We start from the raw sequence: 26,878 nt of genomic DNA on the forward strand, positions 1-26,878 counted from the left end.
GACTGCAGACTATTGTCACTGGGCCCTGAGCCGACCAGCTTGGCCAGCGGGCAACAGAGACAGAGCTGTGGAAGCTCTGGCCTTAGGAGTTTGGCCCAGGGTAGGGGGACCAGGAGCCTTGCTCCCAGTTGCACCACCAGCAACCCCTAAGGCTCAAAGCCAGGAGTGGGAGCAGCAGGAAGGATGGAGCAATCCCGGAGGAAGGAGGGCCTCCTGGAGAAAGCAGTGGAGGAATGGGTTTTCAAGGATGAGCTACTTTACCGGGAAGCAGAAAGGGAATTTCTAGCAGAACAAACCTCAGAAGCCAAGGCACTTGAAAGGGGAGAGGGTGTAATGTTTGCTGTGGCCAGGCTTGCAGGGGACACAGGGCTGGTGGGATGGAAGTAGGTGAGCTGGAGGGAGGGAGAGCTGCAGAGACCTGAGCCTCGAGGGGCGGGAGGGGTGGTCCAAGGACTCGCACACTTGGCGATGGGGAGCCCACAGAGGGTACAGAGCAGGCAGTGCCCACCGCCCCTATAGGAGCTCGTTGCACTGCAAAGGACAAAGCAGGGACCTACAGGATCCTACCCTCCTGCTCCCGCCCACCCGGGTTCTCCGCCAAACGAGAGGCACAGGTCGGAGGCCGCGGCTGCCGTGAGGCTGGGCGTGGCCGCGCAGGAGGGCGTGGCCCGGCGTGCGGGGCGGGGTTTCGTCGACGGCCTGTGCGACATCCCGGCGCCGTCTTCGCGCTCGGCCTCTGCCAGGCGCCGGCCCGGCGCAGCTCCCGGGAGCCTCTGCGCGGCGGCGGCGGCGGCGGCGGCGGCGGCGGCGGCGGCGGCGGCGGCGGCGGCGGCGGCGTTTCCGTGGAGCCGGCTGGCGGGCGGACCCGGCTGTGCGGGGCGGAAGTGGGCTGCTGCGGTCCGAGCGGAGCCGCGCTGCGGCCGGGACCAGGCCGAGCTGGAGGGCGCCGGGGAGCGGAGCTCGGGCGGACCACGAGGCCCGGGCGAGCGGGCAGCTGGGGGCCCTGCGGCGCCGGTGGAGCGCGGAGGGGATGGGGCGCCGAGTCGGGGGGGGGCCGGGGCCTCGGCCATGTTCGCGGGGCTGCAGGACCTGGGCGTGGCCAACGGCGAGGACCTGAAGGAGACGCTGACCAACTGCACGGAGCCGCTCAAGGCCATCGAGCAGTTCCAGGTGGAGCCGGGTGGAGGGGCCGGCCGTCTTGGCGTGAGTCCGGCGCGGGGCGGGGTCGTGAGGAATGGGCAGATTTCTCTCCGTCCTGGTAGCGCGTCTGTTCCCCGGGATGGAGGAACCAGGTGTCCTGAGCTAGGACCCCGTCGACGGGCATCTGAGTGGTTTCCAGTTTTTGCAGTTAAAACCAGCGCTGCTGGGAACAGCGGGGACGTTCCTTGCACCTGCCTCCTTGTGTACTCAGGGCATCCACGTGCTTGGCCAGACGTGGCTGCCTCCGAGGTTTCTCTTGTCGCGGGAGGAAGCCAAGTCGACCTCACATTGACCCTTTGCTTCCTCAGACAGAGAATGGCGTGTTGCTGCCCTCCCTGCAGTCCGCCTTGCCCTTCTTGGACCTGCACGGGACCCCCCGGCTGGAGTTCCACCAGTCTGTGTTTGACGAGCTGCGGGACAAGCTGCTGGAGCGGGTGTCAGCCATTGCTTCAGAGGGGAAGGCTGAAGAAAGGTAAGTGGGCAGGTAAGATGTGCAGCCCCTTACCAGCTTGGGGTCTACATCAGCAGGACTCACTGTTCCCGTGGCTACACATACCCTACTCAAGAAGGGCCTCTCCCCTAATTGTTCCTCCTGAGGACGTCATCTGTCTGGGGACAGGCAGGCAGCTGCGATGACTTGGTCCTGTGCTAGTCCCTCAGGAGTGCGAGTCTTTCCAGGTACAAGAAACTGGAAGACCTTCTGGAGAAGAGCTTTTCTTTGGTGAAGATGCCATCCCTGCAGCCAGTGGTGATGTGCGTCATGAAACACTTGCCTAAGGTAAAGGCCCTCCCAACCCGGGGCCTCCCTGCATGGCGCTTGCTTGGTGGAGGTCAAGCACACGCTTAGCTGGGCGTCTGCTTGGGACGGGGAGGTTCTCTGAGCTGGCCACCCGAGGAGGGGTAGCCTCAGAGCGTGTTCTCTGTGCTCACTTCTCCCGGAGGAGCCTCGCAGAGCCTGGAGCTTGGCACGTGGAGTCCTTTCTGGGAAAAAGCTGTGTGGTCAGCGTGGCTGCTCTACCTGCTGGGGCCTGAGGGGCCAGCCACAGGTGCCCCTGTTGGTGGGGCTGGGCTGAATGAGGTCTCTGCTGTGGGGCACTGAGGGCTTTTGACTCGTCTTGAGGGGGACCCTGGTGGCAGGCACTGCTCACAGGTGGCCTGTGGGGTCGTGTAGGTTCCTGAGAAGAAGTTGAAGCTGGTGATGGCGGACAAGGATCTGTACCGGGCCTGCGCTGTGGAGGTGAAGCGGCAGATCTGGCAAGACAACCAGGCACTCTTTGGTGACGAGGTCTCCCCGCTGCTGAAGCAGTACATCGTGGAGAAGGAGAGCGCTCTCTTCAGCACGGAGCTCTCTGTCCTGCACAACTTCTTCAGTCCTTCCCCCAAGACCAGGCGCCAGGGCGAGGTGAGGCCCCCGGGGACTGTGTGTTGGGGGTGGGCTTCCTCCACCCCTGGAAGGGTGGGCTCTGACCTGTGGCTGCAGGAGGGGCTTGTGAAGTCCCGCCCACTACCCTGCAGGTCTTGGTATCCTTATGTACTTCTGTACTCCACTGCCCACCAGGCCTTTTTGGTTAAGGTCTCTGGAATTGTCTGTTCTTGCGTTTGAGTCATTCCTTCTTCAACACGTGTCTCTTGAGCGCTGACCCACTGCCACAGGTGTCTGGACCCTTCAGTAACCCAAGGTCAGGGCGCCTGCCCGGGTACTTGCAGTCTGGTGTCACGTGTGGGTCTCGGAGCTCCAGCGGTGGAGCAGGGTGGGCCAGGTAGGGGTGGTGTCTTGGGGTTTGAGGAAGAAGGGCCCGGTTGGGGGGTGTTGTGAGCAGAGGCGTTGAGGTGGGCAGGTGAGGGTGTCTGGGGAGGGGGCCGGGGGAGGTGGAGGTCTGGAGGCCACTGTGGACACTCTGACTTTTCCTGGTGAAGTGGGGGTCCCTGGCTTGGTTCCAGGATGCCCCTCAACCCAGGAGGAGGCAATGGCAAGAGTCCAGACGTGGGCCGAGCAGCATTTGCTGTTCTGCTGTGGCCTCTCACAGTCAGCCTTCCCACCCAGGGTCTCCTGTGCGGGTGGTGCGAGGTGGGCTCTGACCCAGGGTCTTCTCAGGTGTTGGGCCAGTGGTTGCAGCACCACTTCCTGATCAGGCCGCTGAGTGTGTCTGAGCCCTTCCTGCTTGCCTTCCCCTTGTCTCAGGGTTGTGGGATTTGGCCCTGCCCCTGCTTCACTCTCCCCTCCAGGCCAAGGTCCCTCTTGGGGGCTGGGTCCTTCCTTCGGTAGGGGTTGGGGAGGGAGCAGTGGCAGGGGTGGGTCGGCTGCGGGGCCCTGGTCCTCTGCCTGAGCTTCGCACCCTCCTGTCGGATGTGAGGCGAGCCCGGCGGGTCAGGCTGGTGCATTCCTGTCGTCGGTGTTAGAGGTGCTGGGACTCGGTGCCTGGACTCGGGTTGTGCTCTGAGCTGCTCTGCTCGTCGGGGTTCCTGAGGCCTGCTTGTGGGTCCTCAGCAGGGGTCCTCCAGGTGGGCTGCTGACTGCTCCCCTCCTTATGTCCAGCCCACTGGGCCTCCTTAGTGTCTCACCCTGTGCATCTGCACGGCCGCTGAGCCCCGAGGGGAGCCCCTCCTGTGGGCTGCTGCAGCGTGGGCGGGGTGTGGTGCTGGAGGCGGGACGGGGGCCTGAGAGGAGGCAGGCGTGGGTGGCCGCAGCTGGGCCTCACCTGGTGGCACTGCACATGCTCGTTGACCGAATTTCCCCATCGTCGACCTCGTGGTGGGGTCGGCCCCCTGGGCAGCTATGCTGGGGATCTGGGGGCCTGCTGTGGAGTTCACCTCCATGAAGACCAGGGACGCCCCACCCCCGTGGGCCAGTGTCCTGTCAGAGGGGAGCCTTAGCACCAGACATGTAGTGGGACGAGGCGGGCGGGGTTGTCTCCCCACAGGTGGTGCAGAAGCTGACGCAGATGGTGGGCAAGAACGTGAAGCTGTACGACATGGTGCTGCAGTTCCTGCGCACCCTCTTTCTGCGCACACGCAACGTGCACTACTGCACCCTGCGGGCCGAGCTGCTCATGTCCCTGCACGACCTGGATGTCGGCGACATCTGCTCCGTAGACCCCTGCCACAAGGTGGGGGCCTGCCTGCCCCTCTCCCTCGGACACTACGGTCCTAGCACCTGGGCTCTGACCGCTGCCTGCCTGGCCACCTGCCTGCACCGACCCCTCCACTGCCTCTGCCCACCTGCGGTGTCCTCTGAGCGCCTGACCCGGAGCCAGCTGCCCTACGTCTCCCTCCCTCGCCCGCTCCCCCTCTGCCTCCACTCCAGCCAGGGCAGGCCCTGCGGCCGCTCCTGGACCCTTGCTCTGCCTCCTGTGGTCTTTCCGGGGCCTCTGGCCTTTCCCTGCCCCGGGGCCCCCGGGGCTGCTCACCAGCGAGCTCCATGTTCCAGGAGCAGGGCTTTCTGCACTGCCCTTGTCCCAACATGGACACAGTGGGGCCAGAGGTGGTGTCACTCTGAGACCGCACTGCCCTTCCCCACAGTGGGGTCCCTGGAGAGGCCCTTAGAACAAAACATGTATCTTGCTTCTTTCTTGTACCGCCTGACCTGTGGGGATTCAGGCCCTGGGCCAGTTTCCTTTGTGCCACCCTTTCCTGGTGCAGGCCGGGCCTGGGCCACGTGAAGGGGTGGGTCCCGAGGCTTCCTCAAGGCTCAGGCAGCGGTGGCACCTGGGCGAGGAGGTGAGGGTGAGTGCTGCCTGGAGGCCACGGTCTCCGGCACGTCCTGACTGCGCTTTCTCCCCACAGTTCACCTGGTGCCTGGACGCTTGCATCCGAGAGCGGTTCGTGGACAGCAAGAGGGCCCGAGAGCTGCAGGGGTTTCTGGACGGGGTGAAGAAGGGACAGGAGCAAGTCCTGGGGTGAGGGTTGGCCTGGTGTGGTGTCCCAGCCCCCCAGGGTCCTGTCCACAGGCTTCCGGTCGAGAATGCTGTGTCTGCAGTCGGGAGTGGGCTGTTTCTTCTGGCATGTCTTTAGGAAAACCGCCTGAGGGACGTGGCTGCTGGGGACGAGGCTGTTGCGGTCTCGGGCAAGCTGAGTGCCTGGGCTGGGGCTCCGGTATCTGCAGTGATGTGGGGCTGCCTGCGGGCTGAGGGGCGGGTCCTCTGAAGGCCCGGCTCCCAGACGGCCCTCCCCGAGTGGGCTCTGCTTGGCCCGTCTCCGACTGCTTCTCCCTGGAGTCGTCCATGAGGGCACCTGGCTGAGTCTGTGGAGCCAGGTCACGTTCCCCAGACAAAACGGGACCTCAGGGTTTAAAAGCACGTCTGACTTCCAGCTTCCCGAGTCAGCTGAGGGCTGCGAGCCGTTTGAAAGCAGCCCGGGGTCAGGTGGCTTAGTCCGCGTGGGAGGGCCGTCTCCCCGGGTCGGGGTTCCCCTTGCTCACGCCGGGTTCATCCTCACAGGGACCTGTCCATGATCCTGTGTGACCCCTTTGCCATCAACACCCTGTCCCTGAGCACCGTCAGGCACCTGCAGGAGCTGGTCGGCCAGGAGACGCTGCCCAGGGTGAGTGCCCCGCTGGCTGCACGCCGGCTCTGGTGGATGTGGGTGCGAACCCCAGGCATCCAGGTCTGCGCTGGCCTGGGTGGGCACACGTCTGACCAGCAGAGGGCAGGTGGAGCCTGTGAGAGAGCGGAAGTCCCGGGTGAGGGAGGCTCAGGTGAGCGCTTGCTGAGGCCCGTGTCCCTGCAGGACAGCCCTGACCTGCTGCTGCTGCTTCGGCTGCTGGCGCTGGGCCAGGGGGCGTGGGACATGATCGACAGCCAGGTCTTCAAGGAGCCCAGACTGGTAACAGGACCAGCAGGGGTCCTTCCTGCTGCCTTCTCAGCCCCACCGGCAGCGGAAGAGGAGGAGGAGGAGGAGGAGGAGGGTGGCGCTTGCGGGGGGGGGCTGGGAAGGAGGCCCTGCCCCCAGGCCCACACCGGGGTAGGGGCAGGGGTAGGGGCAGGCAGGCCGATGGAGGAAGGGGGCGAGGCCCAGGGACGGTGCGGGACAGAGCTCTCTGGCCTCCGCCCCAGGAGGTGGAGCTCATCACCAGGTTCTTGCCCACGCTGATGTCCTTCGTGGTGGACGACCACACCTTCAACGTGGATCAGAAGCTCCCGGCTGAGGAGAAAGCTCCGGTCACATACCCAAACACGCTCCCAGAGAGTTTCACTAAGTACGGGCTCCGGGCGCCACTGGGGGGGGGTGGCGGTGGTGCTCCCCAGGGCTGACAGGTGTGGGGTGGGGGGCAGGTTCCTGCAGGAGCAGCGCATGGCCTGCGAGGTGGGGCTGTACTACGTGCTGCACATCACTAAGCAGAGGAACAAGAACGCGCTCCTCCGCCTGCTGCCGGGGCTGGGTGAGTCTGCGGGGCTCGGGGCGTCTGCGGGGTTCCGGGAGTCTGTGGGCAGCGCCTTCGTCCTGCCTGCCCTCTGCCCACTGCCTGCCTCCCGCGCTAGGTCTTTGTCCCCGGTGCTTATTCGGGTACAAAAGCGGCAGGAACTCAGCGGTGCCCTTTCACAGGCACCCTCTTCTCATCACAGTCCACATTTGTGGAAGAGCCACCATAACCTTTTCCTAACTGGTGAGGGGGGTGGAGTCCCTCAAGTCCTCAGACAATCGAGAGAGCCCCGCCAGCAAGGTGGTGAGGAGGCCGCTTCCCTGGGAACCTCTGGCCGAGCCGGGTGGGGGCAGAGGTGTTGCCACACGCTAGGAGGAAGAGGGAGGGGTCTGAGTGGATCCCTTCAAGAGTCAGCTGCAGGTTGAGTCGGGGTAGGAGCTTCTGGGAGCACCCAGCCTGCCCGCCACACAGCAGGTCCAGGGCCTCCTCACAGATTTTCTCTGGGATGTTGTGGCTTTTTTTTGCGTAAAGGTCTCACGCGTTACTTGCTAAGGGTGCTTCTGAATCATCAATGTGTCTGACGGTGGTGCACGTGCTGTTTCCTGACTTACCTGTGTGGAGGATGCTGTATTTGTGGGTGTTAATTTGCCCAGCCGCCATCTAACTGAACAACACGAACTTATTCTTGTGGTGCTGGAGGTCAGAAGTCTGCAAGGACTCTCCCAGGGCTAAAGTCAAGGTGCGGGCAGGCTGGCTTCTCCTGGAGACTCCAGGGAGGGTCCCGTTTCCCTGTCTCCTCCAGCCTCCCGCTTCTCCCGTCCTCGGGTCTCTCTCTGACTCTGGCCCTCCCACCTCCTCACCCAAGGCCCCTGCGCGGCCTGGGGGCCCAGCCGGGCTGTGCAGGACTGGCCCCCGCCCTCCTGCTTAGGTGGCGCGTTCGCAGGCTCTGGGTCAGGCGTGGGCGCCTCTCTGGCTAGAGCGTGTCTGTTTTTGGAGGCTTCCGGGGGTGCAGTCGAAAGGAACCTTGATTTGCCTCATCCTTCCTATTCGGTTTCAAATGTTTGCACACATCTTGTTGAATTGTGTCTGTGGGAACGGGGTGTCCTGTGAGAGGCGCATCGGTGTCCACCAGGCACGCGCTGCCGCCGGCGGGCTGGGCTGCAGGTCTCCACATTCAGGGAGGGCGCTCTTGTTTCTCTGTGTTATTAGTACATTCTGGGAAGGACAGGTGTCAGGCTTTACATTCTCTTCATTTTTTGTCTTTATTTTGGGGATTTTGGGTAAAGTCAGAAGTAAAGAGCACGGGGCAGCGAGGCCCAGTGCCCATCGCCCACCTCTGTGGGGTCCACAGATGCCACCGTCCCCTCGGTGATGGCCCCAGCCGGCATCTCGACTAAAGATGGATGCTCTAACCTACCACGACCGCGGCTGAGCTTATTCTGGGTCTAGGTTCCGGAGGTGGCCGTGCTCCCAGGACTGTCATAGCATCTTTGTGCAGATGGCTTGTTCAAATCAGGGTTCAGACGAGGGCCCCCTCCACCTTGCTTCTCCTGGCTGCCTCGGGTCTCTCGCGGTCTGTAGGGCTACTTGGGGTTTGTTGGCTGAACCGGGGCATTTGTTCTCCAGGCGGGACTTTGGTGGTGGCATCCCTTGGTGACTGTGAGGCCAGCCAGGACTGGCCAGCTAAGCGGTGGGGCACACCCCGTGGTGCCGCGGCCCCGCCCGGCGTTGGGTGCACTGTGGGCTCAGGGGACGTCTCAGATCCTTGGTCAGAGTCCCCTGTTGGCGGTTCTGTAGCAGCTGCCACAGCCACCTGCCTGGGTGTGTGTGCCCACACGGCCTGCCGGCTGTGCACACAGGCAGCCCTGTCCCTGGTGACCAGTGCGACTCCTCAGTAGTTACTCTGGCTATCTCTTTTGAGTTTTGATGGTGCAGATTCAAAAAAGAAGGCCCATCTTTCTCTGTTCTCTCCTCTCAACCAGCACGGGCGGCGGTCTGGTGGGCTTGCTGGGCCGGCCCACAGCACTTCTCTGTTTTTCTGTAATTACTGGTCTGCTCAGGTTTCCCTCTGCTGGAGGCCACTCAGTCCTCGGTCCCCTGGCCACAGGGCAGGGCTGTGTGTGATGGGATCTCACGCCCTCCCCCACCCCCGTGCTGTCGCCCTGCACCACTGCTGGCGCCCAGGCCCATGTCCGCCCCCCCATCCTCAGAAGCTGGTGCTGCTTTGCCATCTTGTCACGATTCCCAGGGCCCGGGCCGGGCGGGGTGTGTGGATGGCAGGCCGGGCTGGGCCGACGCCTGCCATGTTTGCAGTGGAGACCTTTGGTGACCTGGCGTTCAGTGACATCTTTTTGCATCTGCTCACGGGGAACCTGGCGCTGCTGGCTGACGAATTCGCCCTGGAGGACTTCTGCAGCAGCCTCTTCGACGGCTTCCTCCTCACCGCCTCCCCGAGGTACCGTCCTCTTGATTCACATCCATGGCAGCCAGGGCGGTGGGGTCAGAGTGCCAGGCACGGTTGGGGAGGGTGGGTGGTTCTGTGAGCACCTGCAGCCCAGCCCCGCACGGCCTCTTCCAGGAAAGAGAACGTGCAGCGGCACGTGCTGAGGCTCCTCATCCACCTGCACCACCGGGTGGCCCCGTCCAAGCTGGAAGCCCTGCAGAAGGCGCTGGAGCCCACGGGCCAGGTGAGTGCCCCTCTCCAGCCCGCACCCCTGTTGCTGGCCCGACCCTGCCCATGTGTGTGTCATCTGGGCGCATGCACCAAGCGGCCTGGGCGGCCCCAGAACCCTGCGCTTTTCCTACAGAGCGGAGAGGCGGTGAAGGAACTTTATTCCCAGCTCGGTGAGAAGCTGGAGCAGCTGGACCATCGGAAGCCTAGCCCAGCCCAGGCCCCGGAGGCCCCAGCCCTGGAGCTACCTCTCCCCACCGTGCCTGCCCCAGCTGTGCTCTGAGGCTCCGCCTGGGGCTGCTCAGGGGTGGGTGGGGCCCCTGGACCAGTGAGAGCCAGGACCCGGCTCTCCTAGAGGCAGAGGACGGTTCACAGCACAGTGGGTGGGCTGAGCTAGACCCCCGGGGCCGTCCTGTGGGCAGGGCACCCCTGCTCTGCGCCTCAGCCTCTCCTAGAACTGGGTCCCAGGAGGTGTGTGCCTTCTGTGTGACTGTGACCTGTGTCCCTGCTGCTGTGAGCCCCTGGCCGGCTCCGTGGTGCCGCAGGCCCTGCTCTGTGTCTGCCACACCCCACCTGGCCCTGGGCATCCGAGCCACGGGAGCTTCTGTTTTTTCCTGCCTTGCGGTGTGGTTTCTGCTGTTGCTGGTCAGACAAGGGCAATAGTTGAAATTAGAAAAAAGCCACCCGTTTTCCAAGGGGAGAGGGCAGGGTCCCAGGCCAGAGGCGGTGAAGGCGGGCAGTGAAGGCGGGTGGGCAGGGTTGACACAGATCGACAGGATCATGTGGTTGCTGGCCAGGTGCCACAGGTGAAGTCCAGCCCTGCCCTCTTGCAGGAGCGCCTCCCCGGTGACAACCCCGTGTAGCAGGCATGGCAGAGGGAGGCCCCACCCTGCTGCGCTGGGCTTGCTCCTTCTTGCTCGGCTGCAGGGTCTCGGCTGTTGCACATAGTGAGACTTTTACTTACGTAAATAAAAGGCATTTTGGTAAATCCACAGTGAGCTGTTTACATGCATGCCCGAGGCTGGCAGCAGTGCAGGCTGGGTGGCCGCTCTCCTGGCTTTTCTGTCTTTGTGGGCACCGTCAGGATGCCCAGCCCTGCCCAGGAGAGCAGCCGTGGGTGGTGAGGCTTGGGCCTGGCTGCACTTGGGGCCACGAGACTGGACTCATTTGGCGCTGGGTGGGCCCTAGCTCCCATCGTCAGTGGTGACAATACTGGAGGTCAGGCTGCGTGGAGGTCACCGTGACCTTGACAGGCACAGCTCTGCAGGTGGAAGGACAGAAGGAGGGAATGATTGGAGACCCCGGTAGAGACGAAGACTGGGGAAAGTAGGGACCTGGGGGCATGGGTGTTGGGGGCCACAGGAACCGGTATGGGAGAAACACGTTTGTGTTTGGTGGCAATGACCCAGTGAGTGAAAAGTAGACAGGGTGGTGGGGTGGCTGGAGTGTCACGGAGTGGGTGGGAGCAGGCGGTGCCAGGGCCCACGGGGCTTCCCGGGAGCAGGGAAGGCAGATCTGGGGGTACAGACGCTGAAGGTCCCCTTCCAGCTGCTGCTTTTTTCCTCTAGGAAGCAGGGAGCCAGGTCCCAGGCTGGGGGGCAGGACTGGGTGGAGCCGGGGCCAAGGAGAGAGGACAAGGAAGGAACTTGGCTGTGGGAGGAGCGAGTGAGTGGATGGACAGGGACCCGCGTGACCCACCTGAGGCTCACAGTCGGGACAAAGACCAGTCAGTGCGGCCAGGCTCCTCCAGCCCAGATGAAGGGAACAGGGACTGGAGGCCCCAGTGGGTGGGGGCTTGTTGGGTGGAGGGTATGAGCTGCAAGGATGGGGTGGGGGCTTCAGTCATGGGCAACGGAGAGCCCTGGGAGGGACGGGGGTAGGAGGCAGCTGAGCCCAGGGGCCCTGGGAGGCTGTGAGGTGGGAATCCTGAGACCAGACAGCGACCCCAGCAGCCGTGGGGAAATGAGGGAGGTCTGGTCTGAGGAAGAGAGCGACCACGCTGGGGATTCGGTAAGGGGAGGGGCCTGTGTGTGGTGGGGGAACCTGTCCACCTCCAGGCCAGCAGTTTGGGAGCCTTGGAGCCCCAATGGGCTGTTGGGGTTGGCAGTGTGGGCAGCGAGGTGAAGAGGCTACAGAGAAGAAGTTGAAGACGTGGACCTGAATTCGGGGCTGGGGCTGGATCACGGGGCCCGCGCTGGATGAGGGTGTGACGGGAGGCCCCCCAGAGTAGAGCATGGGGTGGGTGGGATTAGTCCTTCAGCAGGGAGAGGTGGGGTCCTGGGGCCCCCTTCACCGCTGGAGACGGGGGAGAAAGCACAGAGGAGGCAAGGCCTCAGCACAGACCTCAGGTTCACCCTTGACCCCACTGAGGGTAGGCCCTCCGAGGAAGGACTTTTTTGACTACTGCTACACCCTGCGTACAAGCCCCCTCTTCCCCGCAGCGATGGGGCTCTGGACCCTAGAGGGTTCGGCAGAAGCAACTGCTGATCAATCAGAGCTAGGACTGATCCCCCGTCCCCAACCCCAGCAATGCCTTCAAGGTCCCCCCTGGGGTCTGCCCTGTGTCAGAAGACATGGACATTATAGGAAGCTTGAGAGCCATGGGGCACCAGCAGGGGCCTGGACAGATGTTTTTCTGTCCTGGTCCCTGGAAGGCCTGGGTATGGGCTGAAAGCACCTCCAGGCTACTGGGGGATGAGGTATTCATAAGTGCCTGCACAGTGAAGGGCAGCGAGTCCCAGGGAGCCAGGCCCCCAGCTGGAGAGGAGGATGCAGAGAAGCAGTGGTTTCTGTGTGGTGATCCTGCCCCAGGGCAGTGGACAGATGGACAGACAGGAACTCCCACGTGCCGACAAGAAGCCATGAATTCTATATTTTGGGGAGCACAGGCACCCCCGAGCCCATGACCATTTGCCTGATGTGGGTCATGCAGGGAGGTGGAGGAAAGCTGAGAGAGAGGAGAGAGATTCGCTGGGCAGAGGGACTCCTGTGGGCAAAGGTGTGGAGGATGAAGCATAGGGATGCCAGGAGGATGGGGGCCACGGGCAGGGTAGAATCTGGGGGGTACTCAGGACTGCCAGCACCAGCGGGACAGTTGGGCACAGAGCCGGGACTGATTTGGGGGCATTACTGGCTGGCAGACCTGCTCTTTGGTGAGAGGCTTCCAGGTTGGGCCGGAGGGAGAGGAGCTGAGGGTCAATCAAGCAGGCAGGAATGGCAGTGGGGGCAGGGCCACAGGAAGCTGGTGGCGGGGAAGGGTCCAGACCCTCCATCTGCAAACTCTTGGCCCAAGTTCTTTCCAAATTTGCACTCCCGCCAGGGCCCTGGGCCACACGAGGGGGTCCTTCCCAAGTTCCAGAGCTTCTGTCCCAGTGTGGGCTGCCTGTCCTTGGGGGGCTCGAGGCTGGGGTACAGAGGAAGAGAAAGGGGGAGATGGGGCCGATGGAGCCCCAGGCCCTGGTAGAAAAGGAGAAGGAAATAAGCCCCACTCTGTGGGCCCCCAGGCTGGGGTGTGGAAAGGGGGAACAGGGAGGGTTGGGGGAACCCCCAGCTGCGGAGAACCCCACCTGCCCTCTTTGCGCTTGCTGCCAGTCAACCTGCACACCTAGCCCCACCTCTTCTCCGTGGACTCCGTGGGGAGTCAGGTGAAGGAGATACCCTGGGAGGTGGGGGTCCGTGCAGGGTACACTGGGGTGCAAGGACACATGGGATCCTAGGGGAGGCGAGGTCCTCAGCCTCACAGGGTGTCCTGGGCCTGGACTGAGCCTGGAGGACTGGGAGGGCTGCAGGGCAGAGGGTAGGTGACCCATGGCCGTGGCCAGGGGACCTGGGAGAGCCCGTCAGGCCTCCCCCTCTGGCGCCTCCGTCCAGCCTAAGTCCCGCCCGTGCCGCACCCCTGACTCACTTCCTTTGCACAGAAGCGGAAACCTCCCCAGAGCTTCCTCCGCTCCGGACGCTCCCCAGGGACCCGCAGGTGTCGCTACCCCTCCAAGCTTGAGCTGACCCAGTGAGGCTCCTGACCCCACCTCGACCCTCACCAGGAAGCCTGGACATTCTGCTTCCTGAGTGGCAGGGCCCGGTGTCTGGTGTGGGCAGGGGGCTGCCCTGAGGGGCTGGGGGCCAGCAAGAGCCTGGCCTGACCTGACGCAGCTGCAGGTACGGGGGTGTCAGGGGCCGGGGCATCCATTCCACCTTTCTCCAGCTGTCTCCTCACTAGCTTTATCCTTCGTCCGGATCTTACCTTTCTGTCCGTCTTTTCACCCCACCCCCACCCGTCTCTCAGGGGCTCCCTGTCACCCTCTCCATTAGTGTGTTCACTGGAGGGATGTGGGGAGGTTCCTAATTTGGGGGCTGGAAGCCTGGGCTCAGCTTGGGGTCAGGGCTAGAGCCCATTCTCAAAAGCATAAGTTCCAGCCAGAACGCCCCCCCACCCCCAAGTGTTCGTGGGTGCTTGGGCCTCTGCTTCCCCTGACCCCCTTCTAGGGAGGCCGAAGTCCCCTGGCGCCCGGCAGTCGGAGCTGCGGCGAGGGGCGGGGTCTGGCTTTGACCCTGCTTCACCCCTGATAGGCGCCCGGTTGGTACCGACTCCTCCTCCAGGAAGTCAGGGCGGCCGCCCGAGAAGATGCGCACCCCCTTCCCCCAGTCACTTCCTCAAGGCCCCAGGCTGTTTATGGGAGGACCCGAACAATTTGCATTGGGGCCCCGCGGGGAGCGGCTTCCTGGTCAAGGGGGCGAGCCTCCAGCCCAGCGAGGCGGGGACCAGGCCCTGGCCTGGGGGCAGTGGGCTGCACTCCGGGGGGCCTCCCCGCGGGATGAGACCACGGGAAAGGATCCCAGTCGGCCATGCGAAAGTCTGGAGACCCTCCCCGTCTTCTCGTTGCAGGAAGGAAGACCTGCATGCCGAGCGCCACCCGTGCGCAATGGACCGCGGCCAGCCCAGCCCGGAGCCCCCGGACGCGGTCCCCGGCGTCCCCGGCCCAAGCGTGATAGCGCCGGTGCGCGCCGTGGTCCGCCTGCGACGCCGCGTGTGCCTCCTGCGCAAGCGGCGCCTCCCACCGCCGGGCGTGGGGCCGGGCTACGTGCCCGGGGCGACGCGCGCGAACCTGGACCAGCCTCAGTTCTTCACCTTCGACAGCCCAGCGGAGCTGCCCTCGAAGGCGCCGCGAAAGAGGCGCCGGCGCAGCCGCGTGGTGCTCTACCCCGAGACCTCGCGCAAGTACCGGCCGCACGCGGAAAGCCGGAGCCGCGCACAGCGCTGCCTGCTGTTGCTCGTGGCCATCGTGGGCTTCCAGGTTCTCAACGCCATCGAGAACCTGGACGATAATGCGCTGCGCTATGACCTCGACGGGCTGGAGAAGGCGCTACAGCGCGCCGTGTTCGGCCAGCCGGCGGCTGTGGGGCGCATCGTGGCGCTGCTGCGGGACTACCTGGCCACGCACGTGCACAGCCGCCCGCTGCTTCTGGCGCTGCACGGGCCCAGCGGCGTGGGCAAGAGCCACGTGGGCCGCCTCCTGGCGCGCCACTTCCGTGCGGTGCTCGAGGACGGCGCGCTCGTGCTGCAGTACCACGCGCGGCACCACTGCCCCCAGCGCCGCGCAGCGCAGGACTGCCGCGAGGAGCTGGCGCGGCGCGTGGCCGACGTGGTGGCGCGGGCCGAGGCAGAGGAGAAGACCCCGCTCCTGGTGCTGGACGAGGTGGAGTTCCTGCCGCCGGCGCTGCTGGACGAGCTGCATGGCTTCCTGCAGCCGCAGCGGTCGCACCACTTCCACAACGCTATCTACGTGCTTCTCAGCGGTGCCGGTGGCGCGGAGGTCACGCGCTTCGTACTGCAGAACGCGTCCCGCGCGCTGGCGCTGCGCCAAGACGGCGCCCACGGTGCCCAGGCCGCAGCGGCGGCGGCCCAGGCGGAGGAGGAGCTGCGCGCCGGCCTGCGGGCACTCCTGGTCCGCGAGCACCCGCTGTGGCAGGCCGCAGCCATCGTGCCCTTCCTGCTGCTGGACAAGCGAGATGTGGTCAACTGCTTCCGGGATGAGATGGCCGGGGAGGGCTTCTTTCCGGACCAGGCCCGGGCCGAGCTCCTGGCCGCGCAACTCAGCTACCACCGCGTCGCTGGACGCGAGTTCGCCGTTACCGGCTGCAAGCAGGTGGTGGCCACGGTGAACCTCTTGTAGCCCAGGCGCAGCTGGACGCAGTGGACGCCGGCAGGCACGACGGGGCGTGGCAGTAGGAGGGAGGGGACCCTATGGATTTGCCCTAGGCTTCTGAGGCCCCTAATAAATCTGTCCATGGCCCCTGGCTGGTTACACTGGGACCTGGGGAGGCTGGTGGGCTGGGTCAACTCTGAGCTCCTTCCAGTTCCAACCCCCTACAGCCCCAGGGGGCCACCTGCCGGTTCAGCCCCACTGTCCCACATCGCAAGCACTCTAGCAGGTGGGCAGCCTTTCCCCACGATACAGAGGATGGGTGACCACAGAGGGGGTGCAGACGCCAGGGTCACACAGCTGGTTCCCTGCAGCACTGATGTGGTCATGCAGCGGCAGCCAACACACACACCTACTCACAGGGTCATAGCCCAACCTTCCGCACACGTGCTCACCCTGGGGGCCTAAAGTCTCAGATGCTTCTCCACCGCAAGCATCATGGGGGATCTGCCTGGATTTCTCACAGCCTCAGGCAAAGGGATAGGTGAGGGCTCCACCCAATGAGCTGATCCAGTGGGATCCTGACTCCTCTGGAAGGGGGCCTCTCAGGGTGGCAGCAGCAGGAGATGGGTCCAAGTTGGGGGCCCTGACCACCAACTTGCTCCAAGGTGCTGAACTGGAGGGGCGGCATCTGAGTAGGGATCCTGCAGACTCAACTGCAGGGAAGCAGAACCCTGGCTGCCACTGCTTCCCAGGCCTGAGTGGGGCCTGCCGTCCCGGCTCCTCTCCAGGCATGCAGCCCCTCCACCCACCCTCGCTCTGCAGGTCCATGGCTCCCAAAGCAGGATTGCAGGCGTCATGCCCACTGCCTGGGGCAGGGTGAGTGCCAAGTTTTGGGACACCTCCTGCATGGGCTCCCAAGCGGGTCGGGGAGGCCTCAGTGTTGTCGCCTGATGGGCACACGGGTCAGCATGGACCAACCCACCCAGGAACAAGGCACAGCCTGGGGGCTTGGGGAACACCAGCACCACAACTGGGCAACAACACATCCCAAGGGAGGGCTGAGGGGAGGGCCGGTCGCAGTGGGGACACCCCAAGGATGAAGTGGGCTGAGCAAGGAGCTCTAGCCCCCTGCCTCTGAACTCAGCCCAACCCCTCCCCTCCCCTGGACCTCAAGGACAACAGAGCCACTGGCAGGCTGGTTCCCAGAGGGCCAGTGTAATTAGAGCTCCTCCCCACCACCCATTCTCTCCCTGGTGGTTCTGCTGACCTGGGGGTCTGAGGTCTGTCAGAGGGGGAGGGAGAGTGAGCCCTCCTGCCCCTGGAGTCTGTCCCAGGACAGGAAGCAGCTGGCCTGGCAGGCCAGTTCCTGGGTCCAGGACAGGAAGGGTGGGGAGGAGGCACGTCCTGCCCAGAAGGACCAGATGCCTCTCAGCTCCAGGGCTCCCTGGGGGCGGCAGGGGGTGAGGTGGGGGGATTTGGCCAGTTTGCAAGATGGTTCTAAACCAGGAGCCAGAGATGAAGGTACCCAGCTGAACAGCCAGTGGGATGTCGGGTGGTGTTTGCTGTGGCCAGTGTGCTTGCCCTTTAGTGTATGTAACTGGGTCTCTGCTTCCCCAGAGGCATCTAACCACTTGCAGCAAGACGAGTTTACGATTGCAGACACCTCTCAGCAAGCAGGTGATCACAGGCTGCGTGGTTACCCAAAACCACTGTGACCAGAATGTGGAGTGACGGTCGCCCAGCTGAAACTGCGCGGGCTCCAGGGTCAGCTGGCTCTCCTAGGCTCCTGATCCCTGGTTCGCTGGTGCTCACTCCCACCCTTGGGGGGAAAGCTGTCCCTACGGAGGCAAAGCCAGGACTGCTTATGCCTCCTAGAAGTTCTCGCTCAAGGCAGTTATAAAGGGTTAATGGGACGGATCCATATGAGGCTTCTGTTCAGTGATGTAGGGAGAACGGGACAGTGAATATGGCGGGGCACACTGCCCTGTGCTCTCCGGCCAGCAAGGCAACAGGTTGCCCAAACATAAGGGCCACTCACAGACCTTCCACACATGGAAGTGTGACGGGGGGTGTACGCACATAAAGCCCCCACACGAGTGATGGTACCTGCAGATTCCTTCATTGGCATAGAGGTGCCGGCATCACTTAGCAAGGCTCAGAGATTTTGTTACACAACAAGAAGCTGCCTGACAGATGTGTCAGCAAGTTCACAGGTCACTCAACTTGCATTGGCAACTCCGCAGAGCTTTTCATGCAAATATTCAAAAGAACTTGTTTTTCTGTCCCAGGGGTGGGTCAACTTGGAGCAAAGAATAAATTTAGGTGGACTTGGCTCCCTAACTCTATAAAGCAGGCCCACAGAACAACCTGGACAGACAACAGCATCTGGAACCTCGGTGGGACTACTCACAGGGTGAGCCAGGAGCCCTTGCTGTCCTGGACGGGCTAGGGTTTCTGGTGGCAAATCCAGCAGTCAGAGAGGGTCCCCCTTTCTCCAGGGCCTGGGACATATGAGCGAGGGTGTTGTGCTTCCGTGGGAGGGAGGGAAGAAGCCAGTTGAGGGACAGTATTGAAATCAAGATGTACAGGCCTGGTCCGGGCATCTTGGGAAAGCTGCTGGCCCCAGACAGCCTCTGTTCCAGGTCCTAACAGGCTTTATCTTCAGGTGGCCAGACAGGGCGCAGGTCCAGTGGGGCTTGGTGCCTCCTTTACGTGTGACACTGGATCCCGGATTCCATTCCCTGGAGTTTGGTGACACAGGCTTAGTCAACAGGACCAGTAGGGCCCTTCTGCCGAGGGTGGAAAGAGTCCTCTTGGAGGTGCCTTTTCCAGTGCACAGAACCTTCAGGCTGTGGAGTGTGCTGTTTGGAGTCTCCATCTCCCGGGAGCGCACTGCAAAAGGAATGCTCTCCCAGGGCCTGGTTACTTTCAGTAGATGCAATTTTAGACTTTTGTGCATGTTTGGAAGCTTGCAGGTACCAAAGAAAATATACCATTCATTCTGTGTAATTTTACAGCGCAGTCCTCCAATTAGGTCCTAAGAAAAAACGAATTTGGGAAGATCGGAAGTTCCCCGTAATGGCCATTGCAATTCTGAATTACTTTTAATTTGTTAGACCCACTTAGTTAAAAATGAGCATGTCAGGGTCCACAGCTTTTAAACATGAACCTGGCCAGAGTCCCTGGGGGAGGGCTGCCCTCAGAGCATCTCTTTTCCCTAAGTTCTCCTGGAAAGTCAAGAAAGTTGCTGGAGTCCTAGCCCAGATTCCAAAAGAAATAAAACAGATGACTGGATTCTAGTTAGATTGATTCCCCCTAAAAGAACCTCACTATGCATGCCCCGGAAAAAAACTGAGTACCCACCGAGGATGAAGCCTTGAACCAGAAAAGATGAAACCTTTTCCCTGAAAGGACAAAACTTTTCCAGATCCTGAATAAAGTCAGAGAGCTCAAATGCAAACAGAGCAGTTTGGAATCCACAAGAAGAGACTCACAGAAGTGATGAGCTTGAGGGGCTTGGTGTGGGTCCCTCACTCAGTTCCAGGGTCCCTTCACATCCCACTTCTGACACCATATATGTCAACTTGAATACTATAATGGCTAGTTATTTTACCAGCAAAAGCGACTTTATTTGGAAATAGCAGAGGAACTATAGTTCAGGATATATGAACTGGGGCAGACCACAGTGAAATCAAGAAAACAGGGAGGAAGAACTTGCTTTTATAGGGAAAAGGGGGAGTGGGGAGGGGCTGTGACAACCAAAGAGCCCATACTTTGGACCCCAAAGGTTGGGCCACTGTGGTCTCTGATAGGTTGGGCCATCCTGGGAGAAGAAGAGAGACGTTCCCTTCCTCCTCCGGAATGGTTAGTAGAGGCGCTCTCCTGTCCAGAATGTAGGCGAGATCCCTTCCTGTTTGGGGTAATTGACATGCATGGTGGATGCAGGAGTGTCCCCTACAGGCTTGTCCTGACTTCCACTTCGGCTGAAGTTTCTATAATCCTTTCATCCACGTTTTAAGCTTCATTTTGCAACTTTGTCTTGTGCCTTTTAGTTGTCCTCCTCTTCCTATGTTTCTTTTTCCTTACTTCTTGCTTCTTTTTGCAGTGGTGCCCTCAAATGCCCAGTGCTTGATTTTTCTCCCCGATTGGCTGGCAGTTTGCCATGAGCACCTAACCTAACCCAACCCATCTCTTAAAAAAATTTTTTTAATTAAAAACAATCTTTTTATTTTTATTATTTGGGGGAGGGAGATCTATTTATTTATTTTTAGTGGAGGCACAGGGAATGGAACCCAGGACCTCATTCACGCTAAGCATGTGCTCTACCGCTGAGCTGTACCTTCCCCGTGAACCTGACTCCTCTTACATCCTCGCCTGGGCAGCTGAGAGACTTTCCATCCCCTGAGCTCCAAGTCGGCCCTCTCCACCCTGAGGGCCGTTCTTATCAAGTACTTTAACTGTCCCTTTTATTAAACTCTGCATATCAGATAGTATTATTATATATCATTTGTATTGACTTTAATATTTTGTTTTATTGATTTATTTGTGAACTAGTTCCTTCTTTTTCAGATACTACGTTGTCAGGTTTCCAGGTCCCGTGTGTGTCGGGGCATCCGTTCTGGGCTCTCTGTTGACTTCTGTGGATCCATTTATTTCCTCTGGCCCCACCCCGGGTGTCCTGACGGCTCCGTAAGCCTGCAGAAGCCATTGCACCTTGCAGAATATTGTTATTCATGACAAGTCACTTGGCGCTTTTGAGCTTTTTTTTTTTTTTTTAACTTGATTTTGTCAATGTCTTTGACAAACCTTTTTGGATTTGATCAGAATGGCACTGACTCTACAAATCAGTTTGGGGAACAACTACCCCTTTACTGCTATACATTTATCAAGGCCTGATTGAACATCTCAGTAGAGCTCTGGAGTTTGCTACAGAGAGGTCTTGCTCATTATTGTTAGATTTATTCCCAGAAACTGTGTATTTTGGGTTGGTATTGTAGAGGGTTACTGTCATACGATCTATATCAAGAAAATTGTATAAAGCAAAATCTATATTTAAAGTTTTATCACAAAGCAAGTACCCATGTGCTCACCATTCAGGTCAAGAAACAGGAAATGATCTGTTTCCTGGAAGAGCCCCCCCACTGCTGTCCTCACCAGCACCCACAACCTGCCCCTCCCTGGTACCCCAGCCTCATCCTAGGCGACAACCACCCAACTTTCAAAATAATTACTGCCTGTCTTCTTCACACTTTAACCAGTTAACATTACCACCCTAACCAGTCTGGCTTAGCTTGTTTTCTATGTTGTAGTTTTCTTGTTTACTTATTTTTAAAAGCAGTGTGATTGAGGTAGCGTTTCTACACTGCAAAATTTGCTCATTTTAAGTGGACAATTTTCTGATTTTTAGTAAATTTGCAAAGTTGTCCAATATCACCACAATTCAGGCTTAGAATATCTCCATCATCACAGAAAGATCCTTCCTGCTCCTTTTCTGTGAATCCCTGTTTCCACCCATTTCTCAGACAACCACTAACCCTTTTTCTGTCTGTATAGGTTTGCCTTTTTAAAAAAGCATTTCATACAAATGGAAGCTTTTGTAGCTTTTTGTGTCTGACTTCCTTCACTTAAAATCTGTTTTTGAGACTGACACAACAGGGACACTTCGGCATTTGGTGTAACTCTTTCTATTTCCAAACTGCATCCATTAAATGGATCAAAGACCTTTTGTTTACTCATTCATCACTTAATGGACATTTGGATTTTTTCCAGTTTTTGGCTTTTATGCATAAATGGTGCAAGTAACATTTGCCAAACATTTCTTCAGGTGGATATGTTTTTATTTATCTTGAATAAATACCAAGGAGGGGAATTGCTAAGTCATATAAATTTTTTTTTGTTTAAATTTTAAAGAAACTGCCAGACTGTTTTCCAAAGTGGCTGCACCATTTTACATTCTACCAGCAGTGTTTAAGGGTGATCGTTTGTCCACATCCTTGCCAAAACCTGTGTTGCGGAAAAATGTGTTACAGCTCAGTTGTGACAGCAACCTGGATCCGGGTGAGAGACCAGGCAGCACTTGGAGACTTGGAGAACTCAGGTTTATTACGCCAGCAGGCCCAGAAGAGTTAACACTCCAAGCTCTGGACCCCGTCTGTGGGTTTACACAGGCCTTTATAGGCTGCCAGTTTTACACTTTGCAAAATCATATTCAAATAAAGTATAACAGAGTTGACCAACCAGGAACAAGCTTTGTAGAAATAGACCAATTAGGAGTGAGAGAAATAACCAATCAGGAGCGAGCTCCATGCAAATGAAGTACTACAAATGGACCAATCAGAAGCTAGGGAAGTGGACCAATCAGAAGTGAGAGTAATAACCAATCAGGAGTGAAGGAAATAGCCAATCAGAAGTGAGCTCAGGGAACCAGAAGAATTTCAGGGGTAAGTAAGCTGTTTCAGAGGCAAAAAGTGAGATAGAGCCTCTGGGCCAGGGAATGGGATGGTGCCAGCAGGAGAGTAGTGAACCTACTTGGGGACCCTGAAGGTTTTTTTTATGGGGCTTCCCGCCTCACCTGTTCCTGACAGTCTTTTTTTTTTTTTTTTTACAGCCATACTAGTGTGTGGTTTTAATTTGCATTTCCCTGATACCTAACGGTGCTGAGCATCTTTCCAAGTGCAGATGAGCCATTTCTATTATTTGAGCTGTCTTGTCATTGAGTTGTAAGAGGTCTTCTTATATTTGGGCTGTAAGTCCCTTATCAGATACATGATTTGGAAGTATTTCCTCCCAGTCTATAAGTTGTTTTTAACTTCCATAATTAAAAATGTCTTTTGAAGTGCAAAAGGTTTTAATTTTTATGAAGTCAAATTTATTAAGTTTTTTTTATTATTTTTATTAAGTTTTTTCTTTCTTCAATCATGCTTTTGATGTTATAGCTAAGAACTCTTTGCTTAAAAATCTTAAAGAATTTTCTATATTTTATTTTAAATGCTTTTAGCTCTTATATTTAGGTCTATGGATCATTTTGTACTAGCTTTTGTATATGATGTGAGGTGAGGATCTAAATTAATCTTTTTATGTTAATCATTTTACAGTTGTCCCAGCACCAATTCCCACCCTACCTTTTTCCCCCAGCACCATTTTTTATTTTATTTAATTTTTTTCTCAGCACCATTTAAAAATGCTTTTTAAATTTTATTTTTTGGGGGGATTAGGCTTATTTGCTTATTTTTAGATGTGGTACTGGGGATTGAGCCCAGGACCCTGTGCATGCTAAGCATGTGCTCTACCACTTGAGCTATATTCTCCCCTCACCTGGCACCATCCTTGAAAATACCCTTTCCTCCTTGACTTGCCTTGACACCTGTGTCATTAGGGTTCAACCAGCGAAAAACAATCAGTGAGAGATGTATGTATGTATATTAAGGAATTTGTTACAAGAAATCACCTTGCAAGACTGTAGGAGCTAAGGAGAAAATTTTAAAAATCTTACGGAAGGTGCTGGAAAAAGCAGGCTGAACATCTGGCACGAGTTATCCGTAAGTAGAGCTTCTTCTTCTTCAGGGAAGCCTCAGCTGTGCTCTTAAGGCCTTTCAGTGGATTGAACCAGGCCCCCCTCCACCCAACCCAGGTCATGTAGGATAATCTCTTCTACCCAAAGTCAAATGATTACGGGTTCAGTCTCAATAAATTATGAGAAGGGGTGTTGGGGTGAGGAATAGGACTTTATTCAGAAAGCCAGCAGACCGAGAAGATGGCAGACTAATAATGTCCTGGAGAACCATCGTCCCCAAGTCAGAATTCAGGCTCCTTTTATACTAGAAAGGGGAGAGGGTGTGGTTGGTTCTTGCAGACTTCTTGGTGTCAGAATCCTTTATTGTTGCAGCTGTCCACACTGGTCAGATCATGGTGTCCCTGTAAACCTCTCACAAAACAAATGTTATTTTCTATTCTGCAACTTTTTATCTTCCTATGAATGGAAAAGTGTTAATATCCTTAAAGGTTATAGCCTTGAGAACAGGCTCTCCTGTCTATTTCAGGCTCTAGGCAACGTTCTTTTACAAAAGGTGCAGAACCAGCAAGACTGAGCCCAGGAAACAGAACACAGGGTTAAAGCCAAAGGGACAGATCAACTTGGAGTCAGATTGGTTCTTTTCTATCACATCATCTACAGACTGCCTTTACAGCAATGCCTAGACTAGGTTTGGACTGAATAGCTGGGGACTATAGCCCAACCACGTTGACACCTAAAACTGTCCATCATAACACCTTTGTAAAAAATTAATTGGCCATGAATGCAATGATTTGTTTCTGGACTTCCAATTCTGTTCCATTGATCTATATGCCTGTTGTTATGTGAGGCAACGTTCTTTTGATTTCTTAGCTTTATAAAGTCAGTTTTGCAACTGGGAATTGTGAGTCCTTCAACTTTGTTTTTAGTTTTCAAATTTTGTTTGTTTGTTTGTTTGTTTGTTTTTCTGGGTCCTTTGCTTTTCTGTATAATTTTTAAGATTGGCTTTTTTTCTGAAAAAAACAAAAAAAACAAATGAACTTCCAAGTCTTGATAGAAATTTCATTGTCTTTAGAGATCAATTTGGGGAGAAGTGCCTTCTTGACAATACTGAATCACAGACTTAGAGTTTTTCATCAATTACTTAAGTCTTCCTTAATTTCTTTCAGCAGTGTTTGCAGTTTTCAGTATGCAAGCCTGGCACTTCTTTTCTTCTATGGATTCCTGAGCATTTTATTCTTTTTGATGCCCTTGCAAGTGAAATTGTTTTGTCAATGTGATTTTCAGGTCGTTCATTGCTGGCATGCAGATATAAAATTGAATTTTGTATACTGATCTTGGATCCTGTGACCCTGTGGAATGCATTTCTTAGTCCCAGTGATTTTTTATGGATTCCTTAGGATTTTCAGCAGATAGTATCATGTTTCTATGTGTAAATACACTTCTTGCTTTCCAATCTGTATGTGTTTTAGTTCTTTTTCCTACCTGGTTGTACTGGCTAGCACTCCCAGTACAATGTTGACTAGAAGTGATGTTCCTGGCGTTAGAAGCAAAGCACTGGGTCTTTGACCATTAAAGAGAATGTTAGCTGTAGATTTTCTTACAGGTGTTCTCCATCAGTTTGAGAAAGTTTTATTCTATTCTTTGAGTGTTCAGTGTTTTTATCATGAATGCATGTTGGATTTTGTCACTTCATATACTGAGAATATCATGTGGTTGATATCCTTAATTTTATTAACATGGTAGATTACATCAGTTGATTTTCAGATGTTAAACCAACCTTGCATTCCAGGATTAAATTCCATTGGTCGTGGGGCATAATCCTTTTTATATGCTGCTTATTCAGTTTGGCAATATTTTGTTGAGGACTTTTGCGTCTATATCTAGGAGGGATATTGGTCTGAAGTTTTGTTTTCTTTTGATATCTTTGCCTGGCTTTGGCCTCAGGATAATTGTACTAGTAGTTTCCTATTAGTGACATAACAAATTATCACAAACTTAATGGCTTAAAACAACTCAAGTTACAGTCTTACAATTGTGTGGATCAGAAGTCCAAATTGGGTCAAAGTAGGCTAAAATCAAGGTATCAGCAGGGCTGTGTATTTCTGGAAGCTTCGGGAGAGTTTGTTTCCTTGTCTTTTCCAGCTTCTAGGGACTACCTGCCTTCCTTCACTCAGGAGCCCCTTTCTCCATTTCAAAGCCAGTAGCATTGTATCCCTTTGACCCCCTCTTCTGTCATCATGTGTCTCTCAATCACAGCCAAGAAAATTTCTCTTATTTTAAGGACTCATTTGACTAGATTGGTTCCATGTCAATAACCCAGGATAATCTCAAGGTCCATATCCTTAATTACATCTGCAAAGTCCCTGAGTTAGTTTTAATGCTTTGTGTCTTTCTAGGAACTTACCCAGTTCATCTAAGTTGCCTAATTTTATTAGCATAAAGTTTTTATACTATACTTTCATAATCTTTGTAGAAAAAATTTGTTTCTATTTTTGTTTCTGTTTCAGCTAGTACATCCTTCTAGATGTGCTATCAGATTCTAGTCTTTCACAGTTGTTGAGCTATTTTAGGACTCTGTAGGTAGACACAGACGCAGATTCTGTATTTTCTATTTCTGCCGAAAAGCCTGTTGGAAGTTGTAATTTGGTTACATTGACTCTTCAGGTCACTTTTAGGGTTTACTGACATCTTAACAATGTTAAGCCTCCTAATCCATGAACATGGTATTTCTTTCCATTTATGTAGCTCTTCTTTAGTTTCTTTCAGCAATTATTTTTAGTTTTCAGTATATAAGTTTAATGATCATTTTGATGGATATAGAATTCATGATTGATAGTTTTTTTCCTTTTTGCAGTTAAAAAAATCATCTCACTGCCTTCAAGTTTCCGTTGTTTCTTGCAAGGAGTCATCTGTTAACCTCGTTGTGGGCTCCCCCGCACACCCGTCACCCTGCCCTTGCTGCTTCATAGAGCTTTCTCCTTGTCGTTGACTTTCAATGTCTTGGCTGCAATGTGCTAGGTGTAGACCCTGTTGAGCTTCTTTAATCTGTGGATTAACGTTTTGCATCAAATTTGGGAATTTGGGGCATTGTTTCTTCAGAAATTTTTTCCACTTCCTTTTTCTCTTCCCTCTCCTTGTGGGACACCTTTTACACATTTTGATATTCTTTATAATATCCCACAGTTCTCCAAGGCTGTGTTTTCTTCATTAATTTTTCTTTATTTTCTTCAGAATGGATGGTTTCCATTGATCTATCTTCAGAATCACTGATTATTTCTTTTGACTTTTCTAATCCCCTCTAGTGGAATTTTTTTAAAGTCTTTTTCTTTAATAGACAAAAATTTAGAGCAGTTTTATGTTCTCAGCAAAATAGAGCAGAAGTACAGAGATTTCCCACAAACCCCCTGGCCCTCAAGATGCAAAGCCTCCCCAACTCTCAACATCTCCCACCAGATGGTACATTTATTTACAGTTGATGGACCTACACTGATGTGTAATTATCACTCAGAGTCCATAGTTTACACCAGTGTTCACTCTCGGTGTTGTACATCCTGTGGGTTTGGACAAGTCTGTGTGACATATGTACATCAGTATAGTATCACACAGAGTGTTTCCCCTGCCCTAAAATCCTCTGTGCTTCGCCTGCTTCTCTCTCTTTTAACTCCTGGAAACCACCGGATTTTTTGTTTTGTTTTGTTTTGTTTTGCTGTTGCCATTGTTTCATCTCTTCCAGAATGTTATCATAGGGGTCATACAGTATGAGATGTTTTCTGAAAACATACCTTTTCAGATTGGCTTCTCTCACTCAGTAATATCATTTACATTTCCTCCATGTCTTTTCACAGCCTGATAGCTCATTTCTTTTTAGTGCTGGATAATATTCCATTGTCTGGATTGACCATAGTTTATTTATCCATTCACCTACTGGAGAACATCTTGGTTGCTTCCAAGTTTTGGTAATTATGAACAAAGCTGCTATAAAATCTTGTGTG

The 26,878-nt window shown here is 55.9% G+C and overlaps 2 protein-coding genes across 3 annotated transcripts; both read left to right on the forward strand.

Moving 5' to 3' along the window:
* The first annotated feature begins 794 nt into the window (after positions 1–794).
* On the forward strand, positions 795–10,218 carry NELFB (negative elongation factor complex member B). 2 transcript variants are annotated; one of them, XM_074362744.1, is made up of 13 exons: positions 795–1,203; positions 1,509–1,672; positions 1,879–1,978; positions 2,372–2,602; positions 4,122–4,307; positions 4,984–5,096; positions 5,637–5,739; positions 5,926–6,021; positions 6,252–6,394; positions 6,471–6,577; positions 8,873–9,014; positions 9,138–9,246; positions 9,367–10,218. In XM_074362744.1, exons 1-13 carry the CDS (start codon positions 1,069–1,071, stop codon positions 9,511–9,513), a joined length of 1,776 nt encoding a protein of 591 aa, XP_074218845.1. In that variant the 5' UTR covers positions 795–1,068; the 3' UTR covers positions 9,514–10,218. The 2 variants fall into 2 exon arrangements, with proteins under 2 accessions (XP_074218845.1, XP_045376777.2); XM_045520821.2 differs by having other exon boundaries at positions 797–1,170.
* A 2,512-nt stretch (positions 10,219–12,730) lies between these two features.
* TOR4A (torsin family 4 member A) lies at positions 12,731–15,520 on the forward strand. Its single transcript, XM_074362746.1, has 2 exons — positions 12,731–13,385; positions 14,113–15,520. Exon 2 carries the CDS (start codon positions 14,150–14,152, stop codon positions 15,398–15,400), a length of 1,251 nt encoding a protein of 416 aa, XP_074218847.1. The 5' UTR covers positions 12,731–13,385; positions 14,113–14,149; the 3' UTR covers positions 15,401–15,520.
* The last annotated feature ends 11,358 nt before the right edge of the window (positions 15,521–26,878 follow it).

The sequence above is a fragment of the Camelus bactrianus genome, chromosome 4, assembly GCF_048773025.1.
Source record: "Camelus bactrianus isolate YW-2024 breed Bactrian camel chromosome 4, ASM4877302v1, whole genome shotgun sequence".
Lineage (NCBI taxonomy): Eukaryota > Metazoa > Chordata > Mammalia > Artiodactyla > Camelidae > Camelus > Camelus bactrianus.

Coding starts and splice junctions, on each gene's coding strand:
- NELFB (XM_074362744.1), top strand. CDS start 1,069: ATGTTCGCGGGGCTGCAGGACCTGGGCGTGGCCAACGGCGAGGACCTG. Junction 1,673..1,878: donor GAGGGGAAGGCTGAAGAAAG/GTAAGTGGGCAG, acceptor GAGTCTTTCCAG/GTACAAGAAACTGGAAGACC. Junction 6,395..6,470: donor CTCCCAGAGAGTTTCACTAA/GTACGGGCTCCG, acceptor GGTGGGGGGCAG/GTTCCTGCAGGAGCAGCGCA.
- TOR4A (XM_074362746.1), top strand. CDS start 14,150: ATGGACCGCGGCCAGCCCAGCCCGGAGCCCCCGGACGCGGTCCCCGGC.